Source organism: Pelophylax lessonae (genome assembly GCF_965119305.1).
Source record: "Pelophylax lessonae genome assembly, chromosome: 1".
Taxonomy (NCBI): Eukaryota; Metazoa; Chordata; class Amphibia; order Anura; family Ranidae; genus Pelophylax; species Pelophylax lessonae.
Genome location: NC_138768.1, coordinates 474,677,682 through 474,694,373, shown reverse-complemented (window position 1 = coordinate 474,694,373; position 16,692 = coordinate 474,677,682). Strand labels below are relative to the sequence as shown.

The following is a 16,692-nucleotide window of genomic DNA, read 5'->3' as shown; positions in this document are numbered from 1 at the left end:
CAGACAGCTGATGTAAACACAGCCGTCTGTCATTCTCACTAAAGTAATCATAGAGGCTATGCGATCCTGCTATGTAGGATCGCATGTCTCTGTGATTACATCACAAGCCACGCCCCTTGACAGTTAGAATCACGCCCCTAGGGACACACTTAACCCCTTAATCACCAGTAAAGTTAACCCCTTCAAATTGGCCTAAAATGTTAAAAAATTTTGATTTTTACATTTTTTTTTTGAGAATTTCATATAAAAAAAATGTCAAAAATATTGTTATTTTTTCAAAATTGTCGCTTTTTTTGTTTATAGCGCAAAAGATAAAAATCGCACAGGTGATCAAATACCACCAAAAGAAAGTTCTGTTTGTGGGAAAAAAAAAGGGTGTCAATTTCATTTGGGTACAGCTTCGCTGGACCGTGCAATTGTCTGTTAAAGTCACGCAGTGCCAAATCGCAAAATAGGGCCTGGTCTTTGAGCAGCCAAATCATCCGGGGCTAAAGTGGTTAAATACAATAAAACCACAAAACAAAGATGCCGGAGTTGTCAATGTCTCAGTGCTCATACCCTCCAGGTTCTGTGTACGACACAGGCTCTATTTAGAGAAAACATTGCATTTTCTTAATGAACGAAAAGCATTCTCAAATTGGACATGTCCAAGCTGAACCAATGTAATCATGCAAAAAAAAAAAGCCATACCTAGACTTCAGCTTTGACATGTTGAGCACAATAAATTATACAAATATTTGTTAAAATTCTTACCCCAGCACTTACAGTTTACAAGTTTCAATTATGCTGGCCCCTGCTCTCTCAGTGCTCCTTCCCTAAATTTCTGGTCTTCACAGGAAACTGTTAACAGCAGTGCAATCTCCACCCAGTATATTAGCCTGGAGAAGGAGGGGACACGGGAGTGCCTTATCCCAGACTACAGGACTGTGTGTTTCGATTGATACACCAAGTATAGGGAGACACATCTCTAGTCCTTCCACGCAAGGGTGGCTCCATAAGATGCTGCAGGAGAAATGAGCTACCCCTGAAACAGGAAAGCTGGGACAGTGGTCATGGCACCAGCTTAAACTGGAATACAGGCAAGGATTAAAAGATAAAGAAGCTTCATACTCAATGGCCTGGTATAATCACTTATTTTGAGTATGAAGCTTATTGAGTATAGAAGGACTAGAGATGTGTCTCCCTATACTTGGTGTATCAATCGAAACACACAGTCCTGTAGTCTGGGATAATAAGGCACTCCCCTGTCCCCTCTTTCTCCAAGCTAATATACTGGGTGGAGATTGCACTGCTGTTAACAGTTTCCTGTGAAGATCAGAAGTCAGACAGGGTTTTGGCTCGTGGAAGAGCTGTATATATCTCAGGACCGAGCACATTCCTAAAAAAATACACTCTGGTTAAAATTGGAAATAAAAGCTGAACTCCAGGCTAACCGCTAGATGGAAAACATATTTGGGTGCTATTTTACCTGCCAAAGGATTTGAATTACTGTCCATTCAGTCATAGTAGGTAGAGCCTTTATTCAACCTTACCTACTATGAGTGGATGGACAGAAATACAAATCCATTGGCAGGTAAAAAAAGCACCCATATATGTTTTCTCTTTAGCTGTTTGTCTGGGGTCCAGCATTTTTTTTTAACCTTTTGAGGAATGCGCTAAATAAATGCAGACTTCTTTTAAAGTCTACACACTACATAAAATGTATTTATGCAGAGCATCAGAAACAAATGCCTGGCACCACTGGTGCTTTTTGGGGCTACAATTGTCCCTTTGAGGCTCCTGAGTGCGGGTGACTCTGAACGGTCACTTTAGACAATTATTGCGTCCTAGTGGTTAACTAATTAAATGATTAGACTTATATGTTTTTTGTTAATTTTTACCCAGATGTGTTGTAAGGTAAACAAGCTATCTATAAAATGATCATAGAAATACTTTCAAAGCACCAGCAATGGATTACATTGCCAATAATTCATGTCAATCCCTTACAAAATTGAAATCAGAAAATACTGTTACATTGAAAAAAGACTTAATTATTCTTACCTAAACAAACTAATGTATAGCTGTATTCTAGGTATCAGAAATACATTTCTAGATAGACAGTTCTATTCAATGGACTAAATTCATCCAAGAAGCAGGTATTGATAGCTGACTATTATAGGAGATTTTCTTGAGCAGCTTGAAAAGGATTACTAAAAGTGAAAAGGATTACTAACCCGCAGTTACAGTTTTATATTACCGTGGTTCTGTGCAATGAATTCATGAAAAGCTTGCAACAATCATAAAAGATGAACTATAGAAGAGGACACAAGAAAGTCGTACAGAATAGAAATGCAGTGAAAAATTGTTTTTTCTTCCCCCAATTCCGAGAATGTATGATTGTGGTAGAGTAATAATAGTCCATTATAATGATTTCACATTACTAGTCCATGTTGTACAATATTGCACCAGATAAGTATTTCCTTTTTATTTTTTTTATTTGAGGATTGCCTTAGTTAATTATTCTCCATGTGCCTTGGCATAAATCTTTCAGTGATGAACTGCCTGCAACTCCTCACTGGAAGAACTGAACAATTAGATTGCAAGCTCTCTGACAGAACTTTAGTCTAGATAAGTTGCATAGAGACAATCCTATGGTTATCATCTGTTCCCTTCGGCCTTTGGCTGAGTGTGATTACATGGGGGCTGGAGGATTACCATCAACTGACTTTTTCTCACCAAGGCAGCTCTTAGTTGTTCCTTCATGTCCTCTATCTTCTCCTCCAGCTCCCTTAGCTCTTCCTCTTTGGGGCGACAGGGTTGTCCATTCTCACAAGGACTATTCTTTGCATTTACAGTCTCTAGGTTAAAATGCACCCTTTTCTCTTGGCGGATGGTAGTCCGACCTAAATTGTTCCAGACAGACTGAGGCTTTTTGTTGGCATCTTTCTGAAGGTTACAGCTGCAAAAAAGTCAAAAAATAAATAGCCTATGGAAGAGCCAAGTACAATACAAGGTATTATGGAGTGCAGTAAAATAGATCACCTATTAGAGGTTCATAATAAATTTTCAACCAAGATAATGTGTAAGAATTAGCAGCAAGCTCAGACACTGATCAGTGAACACCAACCAAACGTGTTCAATTACTGTGATAGTGCTCAACCACATCCGTGTGTCAGCTACCAATATGTACAAATGTGTTTCTGAATAAATAAATATATGATCATCAAATACCAAAATCTCTTCAATATATAATATATAAAGTGCACCAGTGTCTTCAGAATTTATATATATAAATGAATATAATCACACTCTTAAAGCATTAGTAAAAGCTTAAAAACACAAATTTGTGAAGGTGACAATAAAGTGCTCAGTGCTTAAAATAACGCAAGTAGTTGTAATAATAGCAAGTAGCACACCCTTAGGGATAACGAGTGAGAAGAAGCACCCCACATTTTACACGGTGTTAGGTGGAGGCAACACTATATAGAACAAGAAGGTCACAGATATTCTGCAACACAATTGATTTGTGATTTTTTTTGGACACTTTTAGGCACTTTATAAGGACTGAATATTAGGATTAATAATTAACTTACCCACCCGTTATTTTAACCACTTGCCTACAGTGCACTTTCACCCCCTTCCTGCCCAGACTGATTTTCAGCTTTCAGCGCTCTCACACTTTGAATGACAATTACTCAGTCATGCAACACTGTACCCATAAAAAATTTGTGTCCTTTTTTTCACACAAATAGAGCTTTCTTTTGATGGTATTTAATCACTACTTGTTTTTTTATTTTTTGTGCTATAAATAAAAAAAGACTGAAAATATTGTGAAAAAACGCATTTTTCTTTGTTTCTGTCATAAAATTTAGCAAATGAGTAATTTTTCTTCACAAATTTTGGCCAAAATTTATACTGCTACTTATCTTTGGTAAAAATAACCCAAATAAGTGTATATTATTTGGTCTTTGTGAAAGTTATAGAGTCCACAAGTTATGGTGCTAATCATTGAAAATTGATCACACTTGACCACACCTGATGTACTGAAGGCCTATCTCATTTCTTGAGACACTAAAAAGTCAGGAAAGTACAAATACCCCCCAAATGACCCCTTTTTGGAAAGTAGACATTCCAAGGTATTTAATAAGGGGCATGGTGAGTTTTTTGAAGTTGTCATTTTTTCCCACAACTCTTTGCAAAATGAAGATTTTTTTTTTTTTTTACAAATTGACGTATTAACAGGTTATTTCTCTCACACAGCATATGTATACTTGCAACTACACCCCAAAACACATTCTACTACTCCTCCTGAGTATGGTGATACCACATGTGTGAGACTTTTTCACAGCCTGGCCACATACAGAGGCCTAACATCCAAGTAGTACCGTCCGGCATTCTAGGAGCACAAATTACACATATAATTTCCTGACAACCTATCGTACTTTTGAAGGCCCTGGAGCACCAGGACAATGGAAACCCCCATAAAATGACCCCATTTTGGAAAGCAAACAGCCCAACGTATAATTTTTGAGGCATAATGAGTCTTTTGAATATGTCATTTTTTTCCACAAGTTTTTGGAAAATGTGGAAAGAAAATGAAAACACATTTTTTTTACACAAAGCTGTCCATTTATGCAATATTTCTAACACATAGCATGTACATAGCAAAAATTGCACCCCAAAATACATTCTGCGATTCCTCCTGAGTATGGCGATACCGCATATGTAACACTTTTTCACAGCCTGGCCACATACATATGCCTAACATTCAAGTAGCACTTTTCACAAAGTTGTCCATTTATCCACTTTAAGACTGGGCCTATTTTTGACACTTGGTGTTTACAAGCTAAAATATTTTTTTGCTAGAAAACTACTTAGAACCCCCAAACATTATATATTTTTTTTAGCAGAGACCCTAGAGAATAAAATGGAGATCGTTGCAATATTTTTTATCACACCATATTTGCGCAGCAGTCTTCCAAATGCGATTTTTTTGAAAAAAAATCACTTTTTTTAACTAAAAAATAAGAAAACAGTAAATTTAGTCCAATTTTTTTCCATAATGTGAAAGATAATGTTATGCCGAGTAATTAGATACCCAACATGTCATGCTTCAAAATTGAGCATGCTCACAGAATGGCGCCAAACATTGGTACTTAAAAATCCCCATAGGCAACATTTTAAAAATTTCTGCAGGTTACTAGCTTAGAGTTACAGAGGAGGTCTAGGGCTCAAATTATTGCTCTCACTCTAACGATCGCGGAGATACCTCACATGTATGGTTTGAACACCGTTTACATATGTGGGCGGGACTTGCGTATGCGTTTGCTTCTGCGGGCGAGCTAACGGGGACAGGGCGCTTTAATTTTTTTTTTTTCCTATTTATTTTATTTATTATTTTTTTATTTTTACACAGTTTAAAAAAAAATTTTTTGATCATTTTTATTCCTATTTTTATTCCTATTTCCTATTATTCCTATTAAGGGAATGTAAACATCCCTTGTAATAGAAATAGGCATGACAGGTCCTCTTTATTGTGAGATCTGGGGTCAAAAAGATCTCACACCTCACAACTACACTAAAAAAGAAAAAAAAAAAATTGTTGAAAGAGGAAAAAAAAAAAAAGAAAAAAAAAAAAGCGGCCCTTTAAACCGGTTGCTAGGCAACGTCTTTTGACGTATCTCCAGTCCTCCAAGACCATAGAGTCGAGTGTCTCTGAGGACTTCCTGTCTCTGAGGATCCGGGACCAGATAGTTTTCCCCGCTGCCGGCGGGTCCGGTAAGCTGGGAAAACGTCTGGGACGCGGCAGGAGGGGGGGGCGCACCTCTTCCCCTGCACCGTAAGGGTAATTCCGTGGCGAATCCGCCACTGGGACCACCCTTATCTGAAAGCCGACCGCCCGCCGTTTCAAAAAATACCGGGGTTATGGCAGCTATCTGCTGCCATAACCCCAGTATTTAGCTTTTAATGGCTGACGCATATAGTCGTTAGGCGGTCAGTAAGTGGTTGCATGTATATGGCAAATTTGCAGTGATTTCCGGATCGCGGGCAGAATCGCAGTGATTCTGCCCGCGATCGCTACGCTCACATGTGAACGTAGCCTTATGGGTGTCAATTTCTGGGCACTGATGAGGTGACTGTTGGGTGACAGGTGACATTAGGGGGGGGGGCTGAGGACTGTGTGGGGACCTTTATTTGTGTGATTTTACTTTTGCAGGTGTACAGAGCAGTAACTCACTGTTTCTAGCTCTGCTCTCCTCACACTGGAAGCTGTATGAGGGGAGAAGAGCTAGTAACAGTCAGTTACTGCTCTTTGTTTACATTTTCTGATCAGCTGTGAATGGATTCACAGCCGATCACATAGTAAACAGTCACTGTCAGTGACTGTTTACTACCGCCGGTGACAGCTGTGTTCCTACGGAACACAGTGCCACCGACATGACCGCGCTGCGCGCTCCCGATCGCGCATGCGCGGTCATCTTGTGGGCGCCTCCATTGTGATCGGCTGTGTCATTGGAACACAGCCGATCACGTGGGAAACAGCCACGCCCATTGGCTGTTTCCCCCCTGCCGGTGATGGGGGGTGTCCCGGGGACACCCCGACACCGGCAGTGCAGGGCGGCGCACACGCGATCGCGTGCCTGCCCTGTTTCCTGGGATCACGTCATATGACGTCTTCCCAGGATAATGGTCGCACCGCTCAATTGATGGCGGGTGGGCGGCAAGTGGTTAAGCACTGAGCACTTTATTGTCACCTTCACAAATTTGTGTTTTTAAGCTTTTACTAATGTATTTTGCTTTAAGAGTGTGATTATTCATTTTATATATATAAATTCTGAAGACGCTGGTGCACTTTATATGTTATATATTGAAGAGATCTTGGTATTTGATGATCATATATTTATTTATTCATAAACACATTTGTACATATTGGTAGCTGACACACGGATGTGGTTGAGCACTATCACAGTAATTGAACACGTTTGGTTGGTGTTCACTGATCAGTTATTAGACTAGGTGCGTTACTTCCCCGAAGCGCGGTACCCTCCCCCCCCTAGTATATACTTCACACTGTATGGTCTACAGTACCGGTATACGCAGCATCTAGGAAGTGTACACTAGATTTTCTCCAGACAGCGCGAGACTCACACCAATACATAAGCTCAGACACTACCTGGATGTGTAAAAAGAGGATTAGAAAGGGCCAACATTTGGCCATGATAGAAGGGTTTCGGAAGCAGGTATATGCAGGCGCTTCCAGGTCCAATAATTTGCTCGCCCCCATAGGTCAGAGACTTAAAATTACTGAAGCCAAAGCATCAGCCAAGAAACTAACAATGGCAGCCTACATTTCTCAAGTGTACTTTCAGTTAAAGAGAAATGAGAGTAGACAAATGCTTACTAACATATTCATATTGATTGGAGTGTGAGCCAAAGTGATGGCTTAGCTCAGTAAGACCTATGTTCTGTATTGCCAAGGAAGCTTGTGCAATGGTAAGAGCCAGCATTATAGGGGCTATATGCAAGTATGGACGCTATGGTATTGGTGACAGGTAGAATTTAAAATTATACTTGAACAACTTTAAAATTACACTTAAAGAAGCACCCGTCAGCTGCTCACTCACTTTATGTGCATTATCTGGATCTCCCCGGGAAAACAAATATTATGCATGAGATTTTTAAATTGACAAAAAAATATGAAACTTAATACCTTTTGTCAGGATTTGGAGGTTTCACGTCCTGGTCTTCGAGGGTCATATTTAAAGCCCGATGGATTTTCTGTTAAATATTAAAACAAGAATATTAGTATTCACAAAAATTCAGTACTCTTCAGGTAAGAGTAAACTTCTTGGGAATAGAAATGGAAAAATAGAGTAACCCGAGAATTTAGAGCCTTTAGGGGAGATACTAAAAGGTGAAATTAATTATTAAACAAATTAAATTATGGATACAAGGGACAAAGCTGAAGGTCTAAAGAAAGTAAGAGTAAATGGAAATATAAAACTTAATAGAAATATATATGTTTTTTTGAAGGTAATAAACAGTGGGTATGCTAACAGCGCAAACATGAGAGATATACAGGAACAGGACCATTAGCTTAGTTACCTGCTATCTACAAACCTTTCAAATTCAGCTCTTCACTTACCAATTTTGTAAGTTATATAGGCTAAAAAATACATATTCCATTCAAGTTCAACCTTATAAAAGAGAACTAGTCACACTGGGTTACATTATTGTAGCTGTTGTCATTCAGAATAGTACCTAGACTGTACTGTATGCATGCGCAGCTCAGTGTACACTCAGAAAAGAAAATTTTAGGATGCATTCATACACGGCCTATTGATACAGAGCTGTGTTTAGATGCATACAAAACTGTATGCTGTGCACATCTAAACGCTGCGTTTTACACATCCGTGTGACTAGGCCCTTAAGTCACTATAAAAATTATGCATGTCTAAACATTGTATGCATCTAAACGTGGGTATTTTAGGTGGGTATTTTATGCAGGATTTTCTGCTAACCTACATTCTGTGCAGAAAATATGCATATACCCGTCTGAATGAGCCTAAAATCTGTCAGAACACACTGCATATACTGTATATCAACATAAGAATAGGGACAATTAACAGACTCTAGAAGCAACAGAACATTGCAATCTTTCAAACCATGTAATGACAAACCTAGTGTATGTTATAGTGATCCAGTCAGGCTCTAAAAAAAACACCAGTGGCATTTTTCTGCAATAAAAAAAGGTATTATACTCACCTCTCTAGCAGCCTGCTGCTCCCATCTTGGCTCCATTCTGTTGTTGCAAGCTTCATCAGACTTTTTGGGCATTCAGCACTTTAAGGAGTGTCAAGTGTGTGTATTCCCGGCCCATTGTTTGACCCCTATGTTACTACTGTCTTCTGGACATATAAAGGATTCCCGGCCCATTGTTTGACCCCTATGTTACTACTGTCTTCTGGACATATAAAGGATTCTTGCAGTTTAGTTTTGCAAATCAGTTTGTTTGAAAGGTAAGCAACACAAAGTAAGATGCCCTATTCGGCCTTCTTTGTTTAGTTCTTGGGTATTGTTTTGAGGGATTGAAGAGAGGTTATGTATGCCTCTTCTTTTGAAGGAGGAATGTAGGGAATTTTAGACACCTGTATTTGTTTTATCTACTTTTTTGAGTGCATAAGCAGGATGTTGAGAAAACTTTGAGTGGTTAACCTGAGCTCCTCTAAGGTTAAACAGCATACAAACGTAGAGACCAGCCCAAGACCATGATTTGAGAATATAATTATTTGGAAATTGTTTTTTTTTTCTTATTCAGAGTCATTACAAAATTGCAGATGTTGTGTTCACTAACCTAAAGATCCAACTGTAGATCAAACAACAAGACAGTGAAGTGATAATTGGTATATGTTCATGTACGTGTTGGGTATTAGCCTTAAAAGAAAGAACATATTTACTGAGTAAATAGCTGGGATTCTGAAATTGTCAATTGTGCCAGTTGTTTGGATTTAAAATGAAACTACATTTTAAATCAAATTCATTCATTTTTATTTTGAATCTTAACTTACCTGGCTAGTATGCAGCCAGTATTTGAATCTGCGACGCTTTCGCATACGAGGTATAACAAAATGGTAGACTACTCTCTCACCCAGTGATGTCAGAAGTGAGCCACCGAACCCAATGCAAAGAAGAACAAACAGGCCTGAAAAATGGTAAATTCCCATCTGGAGCGTCTGTAAGATATAATCACAATAACAATAAGGCTACATTCACACCTGTGAATGGGCCTGACACTGATCACATGTGAGAACCCTGAGGGGTTCCCGGCAATTAGCTGTGGGAGGAAGCCCGACTGAAAGCGATGGGAGACTGCCTGCTCCCACAGCTAATCGTGGTCACTTGCATGTAATCACTCATGCAGGGATCACCTGCAAGTGATTGTCTCTGGATGCAGCAGGAGCTGTCAGCCTCCAATTGCTTTCAGTGGAGCTGTATCCAGCTGGGGTTCTCACAAGTAACTAGTATTCAGAGGGGGCATGCACATCTGAATAACAACACTAATACATTTTCCAATCAAAAAGAACAAAATAAAGTGCTTTTTTCAAAATTTCAGAATGAAAAGGGAGGTAGCCTTTTTAAAGGGCAGTCCTTTAAATGGTAAGCCAATACACATATTCATCTTTCCACATTATCATTATTTCTTCTCAGCTTCTAACTGTCCCTCATTTGGAACCAGATGCCTCTGTACTTACCTCTTGCTCAATTGACCCTCTTTTTAATTTAATGAATAGACCTCTTTAAAGCTGAACTCCAGGTATGATCTTAATTGCATATTTCCATTGATCCAGTTTGGACCACTTTAAGTATGTGTATTTCATACCTGATAGACCACTGTGAAAGTTGACAATCACTGAAGTAGTCAGCGCCGTGCCAAGTGAAATACTCCCTGTTGTCAGCATGCAGTTGTGAGCAGATAGAGGTTCCCTTAGTGGTTGCTCTCTTACTGGTGGAGTGTCATGTGAGTGCCCCCATATAAGGCGGGTGGAGTTAGAGCTCTAAGGAGAGAGCTGGGACAGTGACCTACAGAAGATGTTGTGGACTTGGGGTTACCTTTTGCTCTCCCTTTTGGGACAGGGGTGGACAGCATAGTGCAGAGCCATATCTAGGAAGGAACTAGAGAGCAGACTCTCCTGTTTGAAACCTACTGGCACAATGCTCCTGTCAGAATTATTGGGGGAAGATTAAATAAAGGAAAAAAAGGAAAATATGTCATATTCTGTTTTATATAGAAATTTGGAGCAGTGGCGTCCATATTGTTAGAAGGTCACTGAAAGTTTAAACTCCCTTCTAGGCAAAAGTGTCTATTCCACAGATTTCTAAAGGTTTACCCAAACATGCTGTGTTGACCAAAGGTAATAAATAAATAGTCTGTTTAACTTTCTTTAGATAAAGTCAAGCTGAAGCTATACCAGGATAATCTTGTCTGTGTGGTCATCATAAAACACTGGTCAAGTATTCTGTGTTTTAACCCATTTAAAAATAAGATTTACAGATATATTATAATCCTATGTGTAAAAGAATATTAACAATTAAATATATATGAATAATATACATAGATATGTATGTAAACCTTCTATATTATAGTGGTTTCATTCTTGCTAAATTCTAGCTTTAACTGATTCTGATGACTCATCTCTGTATGTCAAGAAAGACTTCATGTTAATCCTTTGTAAGTGGTAAAGTATCATAAAACTTTTCTGTCCTTTCCAAAGAATCTAGAAGGTCTGGATTTGTAAGCTCTTTGTCAATTTAAGGTGCAAAGTTTGTTTGTAGGTAAATAATGCTGCTATATTGCTATATAGCTCAGAGCAACAGAGCAACACAATACTGCCATCTTTGGTGACTGACTGCTACTAATTGAAGTCTTGGTTTAAAAGTCATTTTCAATATATATATATATATATATATATATATATATATATATATATATATATATATATATAGATATATTAATAATATTAAAAATGGTGTTACCAGATTTAATCTTTACCTAGATACATGATGGAGATGAGATGGACATGTATAATAGATGAGAGTATGGATAGATTTTATGTTGTTTTATGATATTCTTAAATGGAGAAATCATATAGTTTTAATATTCAATATACTCGTCAACCAAGAGGTGTCACCCAATGACATCACCAGTTAATGGATAAGAATGTCCCAACCAATGGGGATAATGTTCCTCCCTCTGGGTTTAACTTATGGTAATTTTAATAGTCCTTTGTTTAATACCATATAAAAAGGAGAACCCAGATGCAACACATGACATTGCACAACATACATTACACATACAACACACACGCTACTACAGCCATGCATAGACTCATCTATACATACTCCATTTTGCTCCATCATGCATCTGAAACTTGGAAGGACGCCAAACGAAGCTCCTCCCTAACTGGCCACCATCTTGTGAAGGCAGCCATCTTAAGGACTCTGGTAACGACCATTCTAAGCTAGCAGCCATTTTAAATATGGTACCTTGCTGTACCTTGCTGTTATTTGAATAATATTTAATATTCTTTATTTCCTTCCTTATATGTTTACATTTCATATTTTAAGGGTAATGAGATTACAGTCCCAGCCGTATTAACCATATGTAGATTTTTCTTTAAAACCTGATTTTTGTTTTTATACATGTTATTAATATCAGATTTAGAGCATATTGGCGTATTAGTCTCGCGTTTTGCATAGCCTATTCTCGCTTCATCTGCAGTGGAGTGACTATCGGCTGCGCATAGCGCAGACAATTGTGATCTGATTATATAGAACATTAATTTATGGTTTATACTATACCTGGAGAAAACGTAATCTTGCTTTATTTTTACTTTCATTATTGAGCTACATTTCACATTGCATTTATTGTTTGAAGTTTGTATTTTATGTAAAGTTATCTTTTTGTGTCATCTCAAGTCTGATCATTTATGGTGAATACATGTCTTGTGAATAAATATTCTTATATATTCCATACTATAGACTGTTTTCACTAAGATTGGTATATGCTTTTAAAAAGCAATTAACCGATAAAAAGAATTCGCTACATATTGATTTGTGGAAATAAGTTGAGATTCTCCTACCTCACAGATCTTTGCTTATTGACATAAATAGACACTGTTATATTCAGAGCAGTATAAATATACTGACACTCCTGAATGCCAATTCAACCAAATATGCTGTACTTACACAAGCCATCATTTGAAATTGTTGACACCATTATCTGGATAATCCAGTTCAGCCATTTGATGCAGATGTAGCACCCTCCTAGGTAGGTGCTAGAGAGAGAGAGTATAATTTTGGATCCTTTCTGCATATCAGAGGGATTGCCAGGTAAATCTATATTGTTCTCTGCCTACCAGAGAGCAGGATCTGCTAGTGAGGTCTGCTCATTGTGCTCAGTTGCAGCTCAGTTTGTATGAAGTGTTTCACACTGGTCCAATAGGGAGGCATAATGGGCAGTGGGATGAAACCTTACAAATGAGTGCACAGACATTTAGTACAGCCCTGGTGATTGGCAGAGGAAAGTACCTTCATTCATGCTAGGATACTGTATAAATGCCAAGTGCACATATGCTCGGGGTCTTTCAGTGGGAGAGCAGAGTCCCGGAGGAAGGGGGCGGCTGCTTCCTCCTCTGTAGAAGTTGCCATGTGGCCTCAGCTGGTCGACCTGGGGGGCTAAAGAGTTAGAGAGGGACTGAGCCCAGAGGTCCTGTAGAGCTGACTGGAAGGAAGACACTGGAAGGATCTGATTCTGCATACCTACAGTGAGTACAGATCTATGTCAAGTGGCCTAACCTGCAGCTAGAAGAGTCAGCTGCATGATTTTGGATAAAATGAGAATCACAATTTTTTTGCTTGGAATAAAGATCATGATTCTCTGCGTAACATCGTCTTTCATATTATACAAAAAAATTGGGCTAACTTTACCGTTTACTTTTTTTTTATTCATTAACGTGTAATTTAAAAAAAAAAAATTGTTTGAAAGACTGCTGCGCAAATACAGTGTGACATAAAATGTTGCAATGATCGTCATTTTTTTCTCTAGGTCTCTGCTAAAAAATATATATATAATGTTTGGGGGTTCTAAGTAATTTTCTAGCAAAAATTACTGTTTTTAAAGTGGAGTTCCGGCCACAAAAAAATATTTTCAATGAAAATACCCCCGGGACAGTCAGGGATAGTACATTCCACAATGGATAGCCTCTGATCTGTCCCAGTTCGCACTTACCTGCAAGAAGAAATATTCACTTTTAAAATTTCTTCTCCAGCGTTGCCATCTCTGATGTGGGCAGCTGAAGCCAGCCCGATCCTCTTCTGCGTCCTCTTCCGTGTCCTCCTCTCCCAGAATGCACCTGCACCGGCCCCTCTCGTCCCTTCCGGTGCGGCGTCGCATTCCTCCCACAGCTTCTGGGCATGCCCAGAAGCTGTTTAGCAGGGAATGCGGCGTTGCACCGGAAGTGACGAGCGGGGCCGGTGCCGTCGCATTGATTCCTGGGAGCAATGACGTTCAGCTCCCAGGAATCATTGCAAACCGGAAGTGACGACGCGGTAGTAGGGAGGAAGTGGAAGAAAGGTGAGTATATTTTTCTACAATAACAAGGTAAGTAAAAAACAAAAAAAAAATCCTAACTATCCATTTCCTTTTCAGGTGATGAAAAGCAAGCGGATGGCCACAAAATCGATTATGTCGATTTTGTGGCCGGGACTCCGCTTTAACTTGTAAGCACCAAGTGTCTGAAAAATGCTTGATCTTTAAGAGGTTAAACTGACCTCATTTACAGCCGGAAGTTCATTCCTTTGATCTAAAAGAAGGAAATTATACATCGTAAAACATTGTGTTTATAGTTATCTCCCCTTTAGCAATGTTGATAAACATTTGCTGGAGGCTCTTTTTTTTTTTTCTTTCTTTCTTGACAGCTGTGAGTGAGCAGAGAACAGCTCTGCTCTGTATGAATCAAGGTAAAGGTCGTTTTAAGATTGTGAGGGGGTGGTGAAGCGATTTTTTAACGATTAATCACGCAGCTCTAGTGGACAGGTGTCAGTAAAGGGGATGCTAGAGAGTATCCTGAAGATAATGTAGTTCACCAAGTCTGTTGCTGGAGAGAGCAAAGAGACTTAACCCTTTCCATATACGTGACAGTATGGTTAAAACAGCGCGACTGCTTCCACAAGTAATTTGGTGAGGCCAAGTGAGAATTGTCCTTATCAACTGTAAAAAGTTCCAGTTGGAGTATCCCAATCTTCCCTTCTCCCAGCCTCAGCCTCTGTGTCATGACCTAATGTTGTAAAGTTATGGGTTTAGTCAAAACCCTGGGAGCAGAGAGAGAGTTGTGTGCTTTACTGGTGCAAGCCGGGTCAGCGCTGGAGTGGGTATTGATTGTGGGAAAAGAGTCCCTGACTGTGAGAGTGTACCCCATCAAGTAGCATGCGCCAAGTGGCCCGGACCTCCATGTTTCATGGGCCCAGGGTTGGACTTGTTGAGCTTCTGTCTGAACCATGTGTCAAACATCGGCCTATATATGTGAATACTCAAGATGGGAAGTAATTAACTTTGTGATGACAAGGAGGATGGGGAGAGGAGGTCTAGGACTGGCATATGTGCATGTTACAGTATGTGTTTTGTCCTGCCCACACAGTAGGACAGCCACTCACACAGCATCATTGGCACTTAAAAAACACCTTGTATTTTTTCATCGAATACAAGGTACACTCTGTTTGGATGACGTGGAGATCATGACACCATCTCTCCTCTTTTACACCCTGTCAATTTAGAGAGCACATTGCAAAAAAAAATACAAACCATTCTGTAAAGGATGGCAGTACAAAGTGAACAAACTCTTCAGTCTGCACTGGGGCAGCTACTCGGCACAGGACCTGGAAGCTGGAAGCAATCACTGTAGTAGCGGCAACTACCACAATGATTGTCAGCTTCCCCAGCAGCTCCTCAAGTATAAAAATATGTATACCTACATTATTACTAGCTTGGCAAATGTATATTTGCCTTTAAGATTGTACCTATAGTTCAGCTTTAAAAATGTACCTTTTACCTACCAAAGTATTGTACTGCACTAAACCTTTAATGCAGCCTCTGAATAATTACATTTGTTAGCCTGTAAATCCAGTATAAAAGAAGGGCAGTTGTTCTGAAACACTCTTTTTGTGTCAATTATCATAGCATTGAATTTCATAATGTATGTACTGTACATTAGTGCTGACATCTACTGGGAATTCAGTGTTACTACAACATATTTATTACTGTATTTCTGTGTGGTATAACCCAGAACCCCTGCATGTTGAGACTAGTTAGCTTAGTCCTTAGATAGACACCTCCCTTCTTCTTCATGTTCTCTTAGTAAGCTACCAGCTTTTATAGCAGGCATAAGGTTGAGAAGATTATTGTCTATTTACTCTTCAAATGATTAATGAACATTTCATGTACTGCATTTTACAAGTAAAACTATGTTGGATTAAACTGCCATGTCTTATTGGAGAGCTGAGCTCTGAGTCTGTGGAGAATGCTTATTCAGCAGGTGACCATAGTGGCTGGATAGACCAAGGTCTAAAGGAGGTATGTTAATATATAAATGCTTAATGGAGAACAGCTATGGTGAATAAAGCACTTGTAACTTTAAAGAGTAAGTTCACATTTACTGAAAATCTGTAAGGTGAATATACACTGGCCCCCTTCCCCCTTGGTCCCACTGTACTGGAGTCCCGTAATCCCCCACTGTCAGGCACCAGGACGCTGCTTTACAGGTCCAGAGATTTGAAATCCTCCTGGCTTTCTCTCCTCTCTTCCTGTGCTGACAGGATGGGTTAGGCAGATTCTGATTGGTCAGCACCATCTATGCAATGGTGCTGACCAATTGGAATGTCTGCTATCCGTACACACTGAGGGGTACAGATAGGAAATTAAGCTGCGGGGATTTCAAATCCCCGGACCAGTGAAGCAGCGTCTGACAGCAGGGGATCACAGGACTCTGGTACAGAGGTACAGAGGGCCCGAGGAGGATGGGGAGGAGATCCAGTATAAGTTCACCTTACAGATTTTCTGTAAAGGTGAGCTTAAACTTTAATCAGTTTATATAGCATATTGATTCTTTATGGTCATCTGAACTGGGGGCATAGCAGGGGCCTTTGCCTAAATACCTT

The 16,692-nt window shown here is 39.4% G+C and overlaps 1 protein-coding gene across 1 annotated transcript in view; it reads right to left on the bottom strand.

The window, feature by feature from the left end:
* The window catches only part of GRIN3B (glutamate ionotropic receptor NMDA type subunit 3B), a 151,315-nt gene that overhangs the window by 16,991 nt on the left and 117,632 nt on the right, over positions 1-16,692 (bottom strand). Inside the window, exons 7-9 of the mRNA XM_082262220.1 lie at positions 9,549-9,713; positions 7,691-7,758; positions 2,041-2,938 (exon numbers count right to left, since the gene is read on the bottom strand). Of these exons, the coding sequence (XP_082118346.1) occupies positions 2,638-2,938; positions 7,691-7,758; positions 9,549-9,713 (534 nt within the window). The 3' untranslated portion in view covers positions 2,041-2,637. The remainder of the gene's footprint in view (positions 1-2,040; positions 2,939-7,690; positions 7,759-9,548; positions 9,714-16,692) is intronic.